The sequence below is a fragment of the Chiloscyllium punctatum genome, chromosome 42 (genome assembly GCF_047496795.1).
Source record: "Chiloscyllium punctatum isolate Juve2018m chromosome 42, sChiPun1.3, whole genome shotgun sequence".
Taxonomy (NCBI): Eukaryota; Metazoa; Chordata; class Chondrichthyes; order Orectolobiformes; family Hemiscylliidae; genus Chiloscyllium; species Chiloscyllium punctatum.
The window spans coordinates 5,320,559-5,338,353 of NC_092780.1; the positions used below are offsets into that span (position 1 = coordinate 5,320,559).

The following is a 17,795-nucleotide window of genomic DNA, read 5'->3' on the forward strand; positions in this document are numbered from 1 at the left end:
AATTATATATTGAAAATCCAGGTCTTTTTCAATAATAGAGGTACTCTAAAACTCTGTGAGAAGCTAGGGAAGTGATTGCTAGACCCCTTGCTAAGATATTTGTATCATCAATAGTCACAGGTGAAGTGCTGGAAGACTGGAGGTTGGCTAACGTGGTGCCACTGTTCAAGAAGGGTGGTAAGGACAAGCCAGGGAACTATAGACCAAAGACATCCGTGGTGGGCAAGTTAGAACATAGCGCAGAACAGGCCCTTCGGCCTTCGATGTCGCGCCAACCTGTGAACTATTCTCAGCTCGTCCCCCTACACTATCGCGTCATCATCCATATGCTTATCTAAGGATTGTTTAAATTTCCCTAATGTGGCTGAGTTAACTACACTGGCAGGTAGGGCATTCCACACCCTTACCACTCTCTGCGTAAAGAACCTGCCTGTGACATCTGTCTTAAATCTATCACCCCTCAATTTGTAGTTATGCCCCCTCGTACACGCTGATGTCATCATCCTAGGAAAAAGACTTTCACTGTCTACCCTATCTAATCCTTTGATCATCTTGTATGTCTCTATCAAATCCCCTCCTAGCCTTCTTTCCAATGAGAACAGACCCAAGTGTCTCAGCCTTTCCTCATAAGACCTTCCATCCAGACCAGGCAACATCCTGGTAAGCCCCCACTGCATCTTTTCCAATGCTTCCACATCCTTCCTGAAATATGGGGACCAGAACGGTACACAATATTCCAAGTGTGGCTGCACCAGCGTTTTGTATAGTTGTAGGCTGATATTGCAGTTCCGGAAATCCCTCTATGAGTGAAACCTAACACACCACATGCCTCCTTAACAGCACTATCCACCTGGGTGGCATCTTTCAGGGATCTATGTACATGGACTCCAAGATCCCTCTGTACATCCACACTGCCAAGAATCTTTCCATTGACCCAGTAGTGTGCCTTCCTATTATACTTCCCAAAGTGCATCACCTCACATTTAGCTGCATTGAACTCCATTTGCCACCTCTCAGCCCAATTCTGCAGTTTATCCAAGTCCCCCTGCAACCTGTAACGTTCTTCCAAACTGTCCACTACTCCACTGACTTTAGTGTCGTCTGCAAATGTTCTAATCTATCCACCTATGCCTGCGTCTAAGTCATTTATAAAAATGACAAACAGCAGTGGTCCCAAAACAGATCTTTGTGGCACACCACTAGTAACCGGACTCCAGGCTGAATATTTTCCATCAACCACCACTCTCAGTCGTCTTTCAGAAAGCCAGTTTCTAATCCAAACTGCTGAATCACTCAATTCCATGCCTCTGCATTTTCTCCAACAGCCTTCCGTGTGGAACCTTATCAAAGGCTTTGCTGAAGTCCATATATACCATGTCAACTGCCCTACCCTCATCTACGTGCTTGGTCACCTTCTCAAACAAAACTGAGGTTTGTGAGTCACGACCTGCCTTTGACGAAACCATGTTGACTATCTGAAACCAAATTGTTGCTTGCTAGATTATTATAAATCCTATCTCTTATAATCCTTTCCAAAACCTTTCCTACAGCAGAGGTAAGGCTCACTGGTCTATAATTACCTCGGTCATCTCTACTGCCCTTCTTGAACAAGGGCACAACATTTGCAATCCTCCAGTCCTCTGGTACTAAACCTGTAGAAAATGACGACTCAAATATCAAAGCCAAAGGCTCTGCTATCTTCTCCCTAGCGACTCAGAGAATCCTCAGATAAATCCCATCTGGCCCAGGGGACTTGTCTACTTTCACTCCTTCTAGTATTGATAACACCTGTTCGTAACTAACCTTGATCCTTTCTAGTCTAATATCTCGTACCTCATTCTTCTCCTCTACAATGTTCTCCTTTTCCTGAGTGAAAACTGATGAGAAATGTTCGTTTAGCACCTCTCCGATCTCTACAGGGTCCACACTCAACTTCCCACTTCTGTCTTTGACTGGGCCTATTCCTACCCTAATCGTCCTTTTATTCCTCACATACCTATAGAAATCTTTAGGGTTTTCCTTTATTCTGTTTGCTCGTGTCCTCTCTTTGCTCTTCTTAACTCTCTCTTTAAATCCTTCCTAGCTGATCTGTAACTCTCCATCACCTCATCTGAACCATCTTTCCTCATCAACACATAAGTCTCCTTCTTCTGCTTAACATGAGATGCAATTTCTGTAGTAAATCACGGTTCTCTTACCTTATCACTTCCTCCTTACCTGACAGGGACATAGCTATCAAGGACATGCAATATCTGTTCCTTAAACCAGCTCCACATTTCCAATGTCTGCATCCCCTGCATTTTGCTACCTCATTCTATGCATCCTAATTCTTGCCTAATCGCATTATAATTGCCCTCACCCCATCTATAACTCTTTGACCTGTGGCATATAGCTATCCCTTTCCGTCGCTAAACTAAATGTAACTCAATTATGGTCACTCTCCAACTAAATCAAACACCTGGCCTGGTTCATTGCCAAGCACCAGATCCAGTATGCCCTCCCCTCTTGTCAGCCCTTCAACATACTGTGTCAGGAAACACTCCTGTGCACATTGGACAAAAACTGATCCATCCGACATACTAGAGTTATAGCATTTCCAGTCAATATTGGGGAAGTTAAAGTCCCCCGTAATGACCACCCTGTTCCTTTCACTCCTACCCAGAATAATTTTACTAATCCTCTCTTCCACCTCCCTGGAACTCTGCGGAGGCCTATAAAAAAAAAACTCCAAGCAGTGTGACCTCTCCTCTCCTGTTTCTAACCTCAGCCCACACTACCTCAGTCGACGAGTCCTCGTCAAAAGTTCTCTCAGCCACCATTATACTATCCTTGACTAACAAGGCCACACCTCCCCCTCTTTTATCACCTTGCCTGTTCTTAATGAAAGATCTAAACCCTGGAACCTGCAACATCCATTCCTCACCTTGCTCTATCCATGTCTCCGAAATGGCCACAACATCGAAGTCCCAGGTACCTATCCATGCTGCAAGCTCACCTACCTTATTTCAGATACTTCTGATGTTGAAGTAGACACACTTCAAACAGTTTGCTGTCTGCTAGCACATTTCTGTGACCCTGAAATCCTGTCCCTGTCCTTCCTACTCTCATCCTCCTGTGTACTGCAACTGCACCTCCGGTTCCCATCCCCCTGCTGAGCTAGTTTAAACCCACCCGAATAGCACGAGCAAATTTCCCACCCAGGATATTAGTACCCCTCTGGTTCAAGTGAAGACCGTCCTGTTTGTTCAGGTCCCACCTTCCCCAGAATGAGCCCCAATTATCCAAGTACCTGAAACCCACCCTCCTGCACCATCCTTGCAGCCACATGTTCAGCTGATATCTCTCCCCATTCCTTGCCTCACTATCACGCAGCACAGGTAATAAACCAGAGATAATATCTGTTTGTTTTAGCAACAGCTTTCACCCTAGCTCCCTGAAATCCCGCCTTACATCCCTATCCCTCTTCCTACCTATGTCGTTGGTACCTACATGGACCACGACTTGTGGCTGGTCACCCTCTCTCTTCAGGACCCCAAAGATATGATCCGAGATATCACGGACCATGGCACCCGGGAGTCAACACACCAACCACGAGTATTGTTCGTTCCCAACAAGTCTTTTATCTGAGCCTCTGACTATTGAGTCCCCAATGACTAACACGCTCCTCTTTGGCGAATCTTTGGAATCCTGCAGGACAGGGTGTACATGTATTTCACAAGGCAAGGACTGATTAGGGATAGTCAGCATGACTTTATGCATGGGAAATCATGTCTCACAAACTTGATTGAGTCTTTTGAAGAAGTAACAAAGAGGATTGATGAGGGCAGAGCAGTGGATGTAATCTAAATGGACTTCAGTCAGGCATTTGACAAGGTTCCCCATAGGAAACTGGTTAGCAAGGTTAGATTTCATGGAATACAGGGAGAACTAGCCATTTGGAAACAGAACTGGCTCAAAGATAGAAGACACAGGGTGGTGGTGGAGGCTTGTTTTACAAACTGGAGGCATGTGACCAGTGGAGTGCCACAAGGATTGGTGCTGGGTCCACTACCTTTTGTCATTCATTTAAATGATTTGGATGTGAGCATAAGAGGTATAGTTAGTAAGTTTGCAGATGACACCAAAATTGGAGGTGTAGTGGACAACAAAGAAGGTTACCTCCGATTACAACGGAATCTTGATCAGATGAGCTAATGCGTTAAGTGGCAGATGAAGTTTAATTTTGATAAATGTGAGGTGCTACATTTTGAGAAAGCAAATCTTAGCAGGATTTATACATTTAATGGTAAGGTCCTAGGGAGTGTTGCTGAATAAAGAGACCTTGGAGTGCTGGTTCATAGCTCCTTGAAAGTGGAGTCGCAGATAAATAGGATAGTGAAGAAGACGTTTGGTATGCTTTCCTTTATTGGTCAGAGTATTGAGTACAGGAGTTGGGAAGTCATGTTGTAGCTAAACAAGACATTGGTTAGGCCACTGTTGGAATATCGCATGCAAATCTGGTCTCCTTCTTACCGGAAGGATGTTGTGAAACTTGAAAGGATTCAGAAAAGACTTACAAGGATGTTGCCTGGGTTGGAGAATTTGAGCTACAAGGAGAGGCTAAATAGGCTGGGGCTGTTTTCCCTGGAGTGTCAGAGGCTGAGGGGTGACCTTATAGAGGTTTATAAAATCATGAGGGGCATGGATGGAATAAATAAACAAAGTCTTTTCCCTGGGTGGAGTGTCCAGAACTAGAGGTCATAGATTTAGGGTGAGAGGGGAAAGATATAAAAGAGACCTAAGGGGCAACATTTTCACTCAGAAGGAGGTACTTGTATGGAATGAGCTGCCAGAGGAAGTGGTGGAGGCTGGTACAATTGCAACATTTAAAAGGCATCTGGATGGGTATCTGAATAGGAAGAGTTTGGAGAGCTATGGGCCGGGTGCTGACAGGTGGGTCTAATTGAGTTGGGATATCTGGTCGGCATGGACGAGTTGGACCGAAGGGTCTGTTTACATGCTGTACATCTCTATGACTCTGAGTCTATGTAATTTCAGTTGCATCACACTGTAAACTTTTGCTATAAATTTACAATCTTATACTCCACAACCACTGATGAAGGAGCTCCGACAGCTAGTTCTACCAAATAAACCTATTGGACTGTAACCTGATGTTGTGTGATTTTTAACTTTATACATTTTCCAAAATAGCATACTTCTTCGAGATAGGGAAAGCCACAAAAAAATCCTGAAAGACCTGCCTCCCTTTTCTATCTTGCCTGGAGGTAACCCATCTACCTGACTCTATCTGTGATTTATCACCTACCTGCAACTGCCATCTAACACACTCCCTAGCTCCTGTGAATTCCTCATTGCCCTTAACTGCTGCACCAACTGATCCGTGATCTGATATGATACACAACCAACCGATCTTCCTGCAGACATAATCATCAGTCACGTGGAAACTTTCCCTAATGTCCCACTTCCGACAGGAAGAGCACATCACTCTACTAAAGGTTATCTTTGCACCTTAACAATTTACAGACCCAGAAAATAACAGTCCTACTGCTCTTTTTTAAAAAAACACTCCTCCAGACTAACTTGGTACTTGTGTTTTATATTTTTAAAGTTTAATCAAGAGACAGATCTCAATAAAACATATAGTCAAAAAAAAGGCCCATGCTACTCACTAGTGTATATTTACAAATAAACAGTTCGGTTACATGTTAAAAAGCCATTTAGCTACTGTCCTCCTGTGAGCTCTCATACACCAATTTCTCCAAGGTCAGCTATGAATTTCACTGTTTGTGAATTTTTCTCTGACAAACTCTGATGTCTAGAGATACTTGAAACCAGACAGCAGAGGCAGTTACCTGTGCAGGTTACTGTTGGTTCAGACAGCAGTGCAGGTTCACTCCCCCATGTGGTCACTGCTTTTGTCTATCTTCCTCCTTATTAAATTGCCATTGTTTTAATTTTTTTTTCCAAAGTTCCAAAACAATGCATCAGCTTACAACGCAATAATTTCTACTCTTAGAATTCGAGGAAATCGGCTCCAACACTGAAAATACCTCCAATAAAGGAGCAGCTCTTACAACCACATTTTTTTTCCTGTCCTCCATCTTGAATTACTTTGAACCCACAACCTTCTGGCAGAGAGAAAATGTGCTACAATGATAAATAAAGCTATGTGGAGGACACACAGAAGCTATAAAGGCATATGGAGCAGTTAGCTGGGAAAACTGTGTGAAGGTGTGAAATTATCCACCTTGTTGGGCTGGACAGAAAAGCAGAATTCTGCTTTAAAACAGTGAGAGACTTGTAAATACAGGAATTTTGGGTGATTTTATGTTCTACAGGAAGTGTGCAAACATTTACAGCAAGCAATTAGGAAGGCAAGTACTATGTGTTGTCCTGTTTTGTGACAGGGGTGTGAGCCAATATACAATAGGACGCATTGTTAAAATTCTTCGTGGCCTTGGTGAAACTGCACCTGGACCCTTATTCCTTAAGGGTGAGAGGATTGATTTTAGTGGCGATATCGCATAGAATAATCCTATGTTCTTGACGAATGAGAAATGTCCTACTGAAAAGCATTAAATTCTTAAAGGCAGCACCAGCAAGGTCAACTGAACGCTGAACTGGGGCAAGCAGAGTTGGGGTAAAGTAAAGAAACTTAAGTTAGTAAGTTTGCAGATGACACCAAAATTGGAGGTGTAATTGACAGCGAAGAGGGTTAGCTCAGATTACAACAGGATCTTGACCAGATGGTCCAAAGGGCTGAGAGGTGACAGATGGAGTTTAATTCAGATAAATACAAGGTGCTGGATTTTGGGAAACCAAATCTTAGCAGGACTCATACTCTTAATGATAAGGTCCAAGGGAGTGTTGCTGAACAAAGAGACCTTGGAGTGCAGGTTCATAGCTCCTTGAAAGTGGAATCGCAGGTAGACAGGATAGCGAAGAAGGCGTTTGGTATGCTTTCCTTTATTGGTCAGAGTATTGAGTACAGGTGTTGGGAGGTCATGTTGCACTGTACAGGACATTGGTTAGGCCACTGTTGGAATATCGCATGCAATTCTGGTCTTCTTCCTATCGGAAAGATACTAGAAAGTGTTCAGAAAAGATTTACAAGGATGTTGCCAGGGTTGGAGGATTTGAGCTACAGGGAGAAGCTGAACAGGCTGTGTCTGTTTTCCCTGGAGCGTCAGAGGCTGAGGGGTGACCTCATAGAGGTTTACAAAATTATGAGGGGCATGGAATAGGGTAAGTAGGCAAAGTCTTTTCCCTGGAGTGAGGGAGTCCAGAACTAAAGGGCATAGGTTTAGGGTGAAAGGGGAAAGATATAAAAGAGACCTAAGGGGCAACTTTTTCACGCAGAGGATGATATGTGTATGGAATGAGCTGCCAGATAAAGTGGTGGAGGCTGCTACAATTGCAACATTTAAGAGGCATTTGGATGGGTATATGAATAGGAAGGGTTTGGAGGGATATGGGCCGGGTGCTGGCAGGTGGGACTAGATTGGGTTGGGATATCTGATCAGCATAGACGGGTTGGACCGAAGGGTCTGTTTCCATGCTGTACATCTCTATGACTCATTTGGACTGACACCACCTGCAATGGTCCTCTGAAAATGTACGAACTTTGCACTTACCTGGCTATAATTCAACATGTCTCTTAACCTCTGTACACTGTAAATTCGAATCTTGGGCACGGAAATGGGCCCCTGAAGATTCCACAATCATTTCCAATTGTAGTTGCTTTAATTAAAAATTTAGCAGTGTTGTGTTCTGACCTGTAGGTCAAGAGTCTCTGAAGTTGTCTGGGATATGGAACATACAAAATAGGAGCAGGAGTACATCATTTGAGCTTGTTCCACCATTAATTATGATCACAGCTAATCATTGAACTCTGTACTGTGTTCCCACTTCTCCTCATACCCTTTGCTTCCTTTGAATTGACCTTTGGACATTTCTACATTCAGCTTTATACAATTGTTAACTCTCTTGATTTATTTTTCCAATTTCTATTAAATTATGATTTTAAAGGTGTGCTGTCTTCCTAGGCAGGGAAATGAACTGGGATAGATCTTCAGAATTTTCAGTGTATATAATTATATAATGATGACTTTGTCAATTGATTTGATGACTCCACTCTAGTACTGTCTAATCAATAGTTTGCTAAATGGTTATGGATTTTTAATTGCATCTACATGGGAACTTCTCTCTGGCTCGCTAGAATGGCTTGCTTAGCAAGTGATTGACATGTTGGCAATTGCATGTATAATCACCTGATCACACTAAGATGAGACCTGATTATGTGCCTTCCACAGTGGAATAGGCATTCCGCGCTAATATAATAATGGTTGCACAAACCATAACGTAGGGGACTGCAGGAGCCACAGAATTGTGCTTCAAGTCAAGGCCTTCAGGAGAGGTGAAGTGGAAATGCCATCTCTACATCCATTCTTCTTACGCCTCCGTGTAAGTTTTTAATTCACTTGTAGGCAATGGGTGTCATGAGCTTGGCTAACATTTAATTCCTGAGCCTGCGCTGATGAAGGAGGTGGGGAGTGACCTTGATTGGCTGTGGTCAATGTGCTTTAGGTAGACCCTCAGCACTTGGCTCTGCTGTTAGGAAGGCAGTTTCAGGATTTTGACCCTACAATACTGAACAAATGACAGTATATTTCTAGTCAGGATTTGCTTCACCAGAGTGGCTTGAGAGGAACCTGCAGATCACGTATCTACTATTCCTAATCCCTCTAGATGGTAGTGATCAAGAGTTTGGAATTTTATTGGAATGTTTGAGCAAGTTGTCATTTGCTTCCATTTTATTGCAAGTTTAATACTGAACATATTTTAATATTGTGCTTCATTTTGTCTTTCAGGGATATCATGTCTATTTACAAAGAACCTCCGCCAGGGATGTTTGTTGTCCCAGACCCACAAGATATGACTAAGGTGAGACTGAAGAGTACTACCTAATTAGATAAGATCCTGAATAGTCTTGACAAGATGAACTTGGAGAGGATGTTTCCTTTTGTGGGTGAGTTCTGAACAAGCGGGCATTGTTTTAATTTGCCCATTACAGAGCAAAGATGCAAAAATCTTTCTGAGTTACATATTTTTGGAACATTTTGGGGTGGCATGGTGGCACAGTGGTTAGCACTGCTGCCTCACAGCGCCAGGGACCTGGGTTCAATTCCCGCCTCTGGCGACTGACTGTGTGGAGTTTGCACATTCTCCCCGTGTCTGTGTGGGTTTCCTCCGGGTGCTCCGGTTTCCTCCCACAGTCTAAAAATGTGCAGGTTAGGTGAATTGGCCATGCTAAATTGCCTGTAGTGTTAGGTAAGGGGTAAATGTAGGGGCATGGGTGGGTTGCGCTTAGGCGGGTCGGTGTGGACTTGTCGGGCCGAAGGGCCTGTTTCCACGCTGTAATGTAATGTAATCTAATCTAATCTAATCATTCTGCTGCAGACGGTGGTGGAGGCAATATCATTGAATGTTCTTAAGGCTGAGGGGAATAGATTCTTGTTAGGCAGGGGAATCAGGTTATTGAGGGTAGATGGGGATTCAAAACACTAACAGATCAGCCTTAATCTTACTGAACGAAGCAGGCTTAAAGGTTTTACATGGTTTGTTTTTGCTCCTAACTTGTATGTATGTTTGTATAGATGTTTGAATGTAGAATTTCCCCAATAAGCAAATTACTAATGAAAAAAGTTTTTGGGGTGGAATCTGAGCTGATATCCAGTTCCTCTCCCTTCTTCCCTTATTGTAACCCGGCAATTCCGAGGCCCAAGGTCTTGAAATAGCAGAATTGAGCCCTTATCCTTCCTGCTTTATCCTAACATGCTCCAGTCAATTATTTGTAAAATGCATAGGAAGGTCAACAATTAAGGTTATAGAAATTTGAATGCCCAATTGTGCAATAAGAAACTGGTTTCATTGGCACAGTTTAGTGTATTCCAGTCTTATAGGTATGTTTAATCAGTGTGTTCAGATACAGTAGGACATGTCAGGAGCAATTGGGGCTTGAACATGGAGCTTCTGGCCCAGGAGTAGGGACACTGCCACTACACTGCTGTTGTACACTTGAACTTTGACCTGCAGGCCAGGTAAGGTCTGTTGAAGTTTCTGATTGAAGCTGTTGGTTTTTTTTTCTTTTCCCCCTACAGATTCACGCACTAATTACAGGACCCTTTGATACACCTTACGAAGGAGGGTTTTTCCTTTTTCTCTTCCGCTGTCCTCCTGACTATCCAATCCATCCACCAAGGGTCAAGCTCATGACAACTGGAAACAACACTGTGCGGTTTAACCCAAACTTCTACAGGAATGGCAAAGTTTGCCTCAGCATCCTTGGGTATGCACAGATTAAATCATAACCTGGGTTTAGCCGTACATATAAACTAATGGTTTGTGGGTTAATTTCTGGGCTGGCCTATAAACTACGAGTAAAGGCAAAAGTCATGATTCATGTTGCCCTCTCCTCCCCTCCTCATGAAACCCATCTCTAATTTTGTGTCAAATTAGAAAAAGCTTTTTGATGTTTCAAAGAAATGTAGTGGGAGACTGGGATATGCAGAGACATTGCTATTATGCAAGCTGTATAATTTCACAAGCACAATGCAAAAACTTGTGCATCACAGGTGCAAACTTCTTTAAAGCTTTATGCATTTTAATGAGTGAATGTGCAATTACATCTTAGCCCTATTCAGGATATCTTAGCAGTGTCATGATCTGTGTGTGTACAGGCAATGATGTTTAGGTTAAATCTACCTGGAGTACCCATTCAAGCCCATGCATTTTTAAGAGGTGACGACTTAAACAACCCTATGTTTTGTATGTGTGACTGAAAAGTGAAGTGAATGTTCATTTCATATATTGGGATGGTTTTGAATCATCATTAGTCTGTTGCTGTACTAAGTTCTGCTCTGTTCTAAGGCGATATTTTTTTTTGAAGCACGTGGACAGGGCCTGCCTGGAGCCCAGCCCAAAGCATCTCTTCTGTACTCATATCCATTCAGTCCCTAATGACTGAGAACCCATATCACAATGAACCAGGTTTTGAACAGGTGAGCTGAAGTACTTGTTAATATTGGTGAACTTTGAGATGTGCTTTTGCAGTTGAGGTTTTGATTTTACAAGTAAAGCTTTTTGCTTGCGAGGGAAAGTGGATAAGTACATGAGGGAGAAAGAACTTAAGGAACTGCTGACAAGGTTAGGTAGTGAAGAGTAGAAACAGGTTTGTGTGGACAATAAATCATTTTGGCTAAATGGATTTTTCCTCTGCTGTGTGTAACACAAATGCGATGTGTTCAGGAATTCTTGGTAATCTCCATGGAACTGGGATGTGTCAAAGGAATGCAGCTGTATGCTTGACAAACTTTGAATAAAACATTTTTGTCTATCTGAGCTTCAGAACTAATCTGCAGTTTTGAAACATTCTGTGTCTGTAATTGTATTAATGTTGTATTGAAACATAGAGGATGTGACAGCTCCTCATGCCGATCAACATGGTTTCTGGCCTTAATATTCTGGTTTGGCAAAGAGCCTCATGGTTTGAGTCACTATGCAGTGATATCTGTAGGAAACACCCACAAGTTTAAGATATGATTTTATGAAGTGGCGCCTCTTAAAGTTAAACAGCTGTTGTTATGATCTCAGCTGATATTATTGCTGGACAATCAGATCCCTGACTGAAACTTGGCTTAATAGATCATGTTTTCTTTTGGATTTAACAGTGGTCTGTTACTGAAACATAAGCACACAATGCTGCAGATTTTGCTTTGACAGTAAACAACAAGTTTATTAACAGAAGACATGAAGATAGGTAGAATAAACCTAACCATCAATTTATAATACAGATACAAAGATTTTTAAATCCACAATGAAAATATAATCAAATTAATCCCAAAATACTGCTTTATAAATTGGAAAGGAACAAAGCAGCTTTTGTATTGTACACAAAACACCTGGCTGGTACAGTATCCAATGTACTACTCGTGTGATACTCGGACCAGAGTCCCTGTGTCGAGCATTTTGGTATGATTAAGTCACTTGTGGCTTCAACCTTTAGACTGAAATCACAGCTTCCTCCTGGAGCAAACGTACACCTGAGCTTACATGTACTCAGCTTTAAGTAACTTCTTAGGGGTTTTATCTCACTAATTTTGGTCTGGGACTAATACTAACTCTTCACTCTAAAATAATGTAATCCACTAGGTATCCTTTCCTTCTGAGCAACACTGGTTTGTATGGCATCCTATTACAAACACTTTGCAGACTGCTCAAAACTCAAAGTGAAAACCGAAACTTAAAGGCTCCCTCTCCAAAGTATGGATGTTTCCCTTAAGCTTACAAGTTCCAAAGACTTTAACAAGCCTTGAAGTCCCATTATTTACATTGCTGAGTGGTAAAATAAAAACAATTTGTATAGCACACAAATCCATTCACTCAAAGTCTGGTTTCAAAAACATTTGAAAGAAGTGGCTGCAGAATTACTTACAAATTAATTGCTGACTTCAGATACATGCAGAACTCTCAGATTACTAAGTCAAATGCCATATCTCTATGACTGTATAAAAACCAGAAACTCAGGCTTACAGTAAATTAGCAATATATATCAGTTTACATCATGCTATCATCACCTACTATCAGAGCTCTCATGAACTTGCAAATTAGCAACAGGGTAGCCCACTCAGACTCTTACATCCGACGCTGCAATTCGGTAAGATTGTGACTGATCTGATTACTCTGCCTACCCATTTCAGCCTCTTGCTAATCAAGAATTTACTAACCTCTTAAAAAGATTCAAGGACTCTGTTTGCACCGCCATTTGAGGCGAGTTCCAAAGACTCATGATCCTTTGAAAGAAAATGTCCCTTCTCCACTTAAATGGGGTAACCTTATTTTTAAAGTGACCCTTAGTTTAGATTAGATTTCCTACAGTGTGGAAACAGACCCTTCTGCCCAACAAGTCCACACCGAGTCTCCGAAGGAGGGTTTCATCCAGACCCATTTCCCTCTGACTAATGCACCTAACACTATGGGCAATTTAGCTTGACCAATTCACCTGATCTGCATGTCTTTGGATTGTGGGAAGAAACCAGAGCACCTGGAGGAAACCCACGCAGACACAGGGAGAATGTGCAAACTCCACACAGACAGTTGCCCAAGGCAGGAATCGAACCCAGGTCCCTGGCACTACGAGGCAGCAGTGCTAGCCACTGTGCCACCATAGTTCTAGAATCTTCCATGAGGGGAAGCATCCTTTCCACATCTACCAGTCAAGACCTCGCAGGATCTTTTCTTTTTTTAGTCAAATTATCTCATAAACCCCAGTGAACCCTAGAGCCTTGCCTCTTAAGACAACCAGTCAATACCATGAATTAGTCTCCTTTGCCTTCTCTGAATTGTTTCCAATGCACTTACACCCTTCCTTAAATAAGCAGGCTGATTCTGTACACAATATATTTTGTACAGTGCAAGCTCACCAACGTTTTAATTTTAGAATAACCTCTCTGATTTTAGATTCAAGTCAAAAGTAACCATGTGGATAAGGAACTTTGGCAGCTGCAGTCCATGAGAAGTGTTCTATCAAATGCTTAACGTCTTCACAAGAGTAGGCCAAAGAAAATCCTGTTTATCATTTTATGGGCTTAGTTTCACTGGTCATTTCACATGAGAGATTTCTAGCATTTCCTTAACAACATCTCTCCCAGTGTTGATGCATGCAGTTCCATTCACAAAACACAGTGACACTTTTTGTTCTAATCTACATACCTTTGCCCACACTTGTACTTTATTGATTACGAACCAGCCTTTATCTGAAGGAACATGTCACTTGGCCTCAGTTTGCCGAGGAAAAGGTAAAGATTGTAATCCTGAATGCTTCCTGCTGACACTGTCCCTTTGGAGAATGTACAGGACCACAATCCATGCCTTTGGCCCTGTGACTGAAAAGACTAGCAGCACTCACTGACCAGAAGATATGTCACAAGACTCAGTATGGAATGGCTCCTTTGAAATCCTACCTGGTAGAATTCATTCCATGTCAAGATGCAGAGGTTATGTGCTGTGCAACAAATATTTAAAAATATATATGTGCGCATCTATAAAATTGTAAAATAAAACTTTATTTACTGTTTAGGAGAGGCATCCTGGAGATAGTAAAAATTACAACGAATGCATAAGGCATGAATCCATCAGAGTAGCTGTTTGCGACATGTTAGATGGCAAGTGTCTGTGTCCAGATGCACTAAGGTAAATCACATATTGCATTATGAGTAGTTAACTATTGTGGTGTATTGTCACTTTCCCCCTGAAACCTTTCAGAATTCTCAATTACTTGCTGAAGGAGTTGTTTATGGGTGAAGGTGGGTGTAGAGAATAACTGAACCCTCATTATAAAGGCACTTTTCCAGTGAATTGCCAGCTGTATTTAAACCAGGGACACTTTGGCAGACGGTTAATATGGGCAAACTGTCTAAATAAAAAACAACATTTTAATGTTTTCAATCTCTAACTAGCATTCTGGTTAGTTTTGACAAGGTGGAATAACTTAGAGTCATACAGCACAGAAATAGATCCTTCAGTCCAATTCATCCATGCCAACCAAGTTTCCCAAACTAAACTAGTCCACCTGCCAGTGTTTGGCCTATAGCCCTCTATACCTTTCCTATTCATTTACCTGTCAAATGTTTTTTAAACATTGTATCTGTACCTGCATCCACCACTTCCTCTGACAATTCATTCCATATATGAACCACCCTCTGTGTGAAAACATTGCCTCCCAGATCCCTTTTAAATCTTTCCCCCTCGCCTTACAAAATGCCCCTTAGTATCACAGCCTTTGCATCTCAAGTCTTCATTGTTGATTACTTCAGAAGTGCAGACACTGTGACACAAGCTAATGTGGCAGTCAGTTTGCACAGCAAGATCCAACAAAACTGCCTTACCTTGGGCTCTATTGATGTTGAAGCAATCAATTTTGGCCAGATCACTAGGGAAAACCACCTGTTGTGGTTTGACTTAGATTACTAGCTCTTTGACATCCACCTGAATATATTGTTGCCTTGCTTAAGTGTGCTGCCTGAAAAGTGACTTCTCAAATAATGCAGTAAATTCTTTCAACACTATATTGTGTTGTCAGCTTAGATTTTATGCTCAACAGTCTGGGTGTGACTTGAGCATAATCTTCTGGCTCGTACGAGAGTATAACTCAGAGTGTAACTGACATTACAATCAAAAATCAGGATGCTGTACATTACACATGATTTCCAATATAATACACATTTTGCCTGTTTCTAAAGAGAATATAGCATGTCTAATTTGTCAATAGCCAACTGCTTGCATTCAGTACACCGGAGAAAAGACTTAGAGTAAGTTTCAACCATCAGTGAAAGGTTTTAGCATTGCTCATTGAAGAAAGTTTTTATCTCTGACTTTTTTCTCACTCCTGTTCATGAGCAGACTGCCAGTTGCTCTTGCAGATGTTCTTGATATCGGCATCCTTCTGCAAGCAGCCCCTAGCTGTTTTGAGAAGATCTTCAGTATTTTTAAACCTCACACTAGATAAAGCAAACTTTCATTATCCTTGCCTTCCATTTAAGATCTTAAAGGAATACCAAACACGGTTGAATAGAACAGATAAAATGTCCATTCTCAAATTTTGTCCTTTATATGTAAAATGTGCTGACTGGAATTTAACAGCCGAAGCATTAGTCTGTATCCAGCCTGAGCACCAGGTGAGCAATAAGCTATACTTCACGTAATACAGTTAACAATGAAGCTGTCCATTTCCAGTTCCTGAAATATCATCCAACTCCATTCCTAACCCATTCCACTGCTTATGCTCTCTGCTTTTCTAATGCACCTCTCTATAATCTCCAGCATAGTACCTACATAGTACGCTCCTATCTCTTCCAGATACTGGCACCCACCTCAAATCCTTTCCTGTATCTCGCAACATCCTTCCTCTATTTTAGAGGTATTTCAAAAGAATGCAACTACAGTTGTATCTTGACAACCTCCAGTATTCTCCCACCTACTTTCATACTGGTATGAAGGCCAATTATAAAGCATTTTGATGGGATAAAAGCAGTTGATGAATGTGAAATGATCTCTATTTGTTGTGTTTCTTTCTTTATCATCTGTGAAATGAAGTTAAGTAAGCAACACCATCTATCTGATTTCAACCATTGTAACTGTTTCTGGCATATTAGAGGACTCGTGATGAATAATGAAAGTTGAGGATAATCCAGATCCTCAGCTCAAATGGTACTACATTATTATTACATGGGAGTAGGAGCCAAAAACACAATGAATCTTTTCTGGACTCTTGTGGTTGAGTTAATTTAGAGAAAAGGAAGTTGGTGAAAAATGGCTCATTCTGGCTTCTGACTGATAACCAGAAAAGTGTGATTGCAGATTTAAAATCTGTAATTTTGAATAGAATGGATTAAAACGCAAGATTCTATCTTATTTATTCAAAAGATTTAGTACAAGGCCATTATCAATTATTAAACATTTCTGTTAGTAGCATTTTCACGTGGTCAGATTTGCTATATGGCTAAAAGTTTCAAAATATAAAACCTGAAAGATGCATTTTACTGTCATAAGTTAAAATTTATTTCAAAGTTGATGGACAAAGCTGAAATATTCACCAGTTAAATCTAATGAATGTTAACTGTTGTGATGTTTGCTGTCTACTCAGAAGTGTGATGGAGAAATCTTTCCTGGAATTCTATGATTTCTATGAACTGTCTTGTAAGGACCGACTTCATCTACAGGGACAAACCATGCAGGTATCATCATCAACAACATCATCTCTTCTGCACTTGCTCTAGAGTGTTGTGATCAAGTACTGCACCACCACCTTACCTGTCCTGAGGTGGCCACTGTATTCCGTACAAATGCTGCTCCAAATTTCTGGTGCAGGGTTTTCTAGGTGAGGGTCAGGACCCCAATGGGGTCCCCAAACTCTGACACTAGTAATGGCTGCCATAGAGCTCTGTCCAAGTTAGAACAGCTCCACAGCTGTCCTCCCGCTCTGACCACTCGATGGCTTGTGACAATTTTGAAGCCTCGCAATGAGATTGTAAATTTTTGGGAGAGACTGTTTTGGTGTTCCTCAAGGTTTATTTCCACTTCACAGCTTCTGTGACATTAGTCAAAAGTCGAAGGTCAGGTTCTATGGACCAGTTCTGAGGAAGGGTCACTCAAACAAAAATGTTAACTCCGACTTCTGTTCACAAACTGCCAGGCCTGCTGAGCTTTTCCGGCAATATCTATTTTTGTTTCTGATTTACATCATCCGCAGTTCTTTGGATTTTTTTTGTTACTTCCCAAAACCCTTCCTGTACCACAATGCATTCAGCCAAATGCCCAAAATCCCTAACTATAGGAGCAGCACTTAAGTCAACTCTCCACAAACCAAACAGTTGTGAGTGATTTCACTTTTCCTCCTTTTGTTTAGTTCCAGCATTCCTGCAGATCTTTGCTTTAAGTTCATGTTTACTAGATCATGGTAAGAAGTGACCTCTGACCTTGTTTTGAATTTCATTTCCCCAGAACATTCAAATTTATATAGTCATTTAGAAATCCCTTATGGCCTCTTCACCAGTTTCTTCCCGTCCCAGATTTCAAGCACTTCTGCCTATTCCGACCTGTGTTCTTTAAAATGTTAACAGTCTTTGTGTGCGCGCATTTATCTATGTACGTAACTATCATTTGAGTAGTGTCTGTAAATTGCATTATTAAAGTAAACAATTGTGTTTATGCTAATCAGGATCATAAAATTATTAAAA

The 17,795-nt window shown here is 41.5% G+C and overlaps 1 protein-coding gene across 2 annotated transcripts in view; it reads left to right on the top strand.

Moving 5' to 3' along the window:
* The window catches only part of ube2z (ubiquitin-conjugating enzyme E2Z), a 40,336-nt gene that overhangs the window by 14,583 nt on the left and 7,958 nt on the right, over nt 1-17,795 (top strand). Inside the window, exons 1-6 of one of the 2 annotated variants that reach the window (XM_072561280.1) lie at nt 1,315-1,431; nt 8,871-8,943; nt 10,161-10,348; nt 10,949-11,060; nt 14,138-14,250; nt 16,703-16,793. In XM_072561280.1, the coding sequence (XP_072417381.1) occupies nt 8,878-8,943; nt 10,161-10,348; nt 10,949-11,060; nt 14,138-14,250; nt 16,703-16,793 (570 nt within the window). In that variant the 5' untranslated portion in view covers nt 1,315-1,431; nt 8,871-8,877. Of the gene's footprint in view, nt 1-1,314; nt 1,432-8,870; nt 8,944-10,160; nt 10,349-10,948; nt 11,061-14,137; nt 14,251-16,702; nt 16,794-17,795 lie in introns of those variants that run through there. The other variant, XM_072561279.1, reaches the window with a different exon arrangement.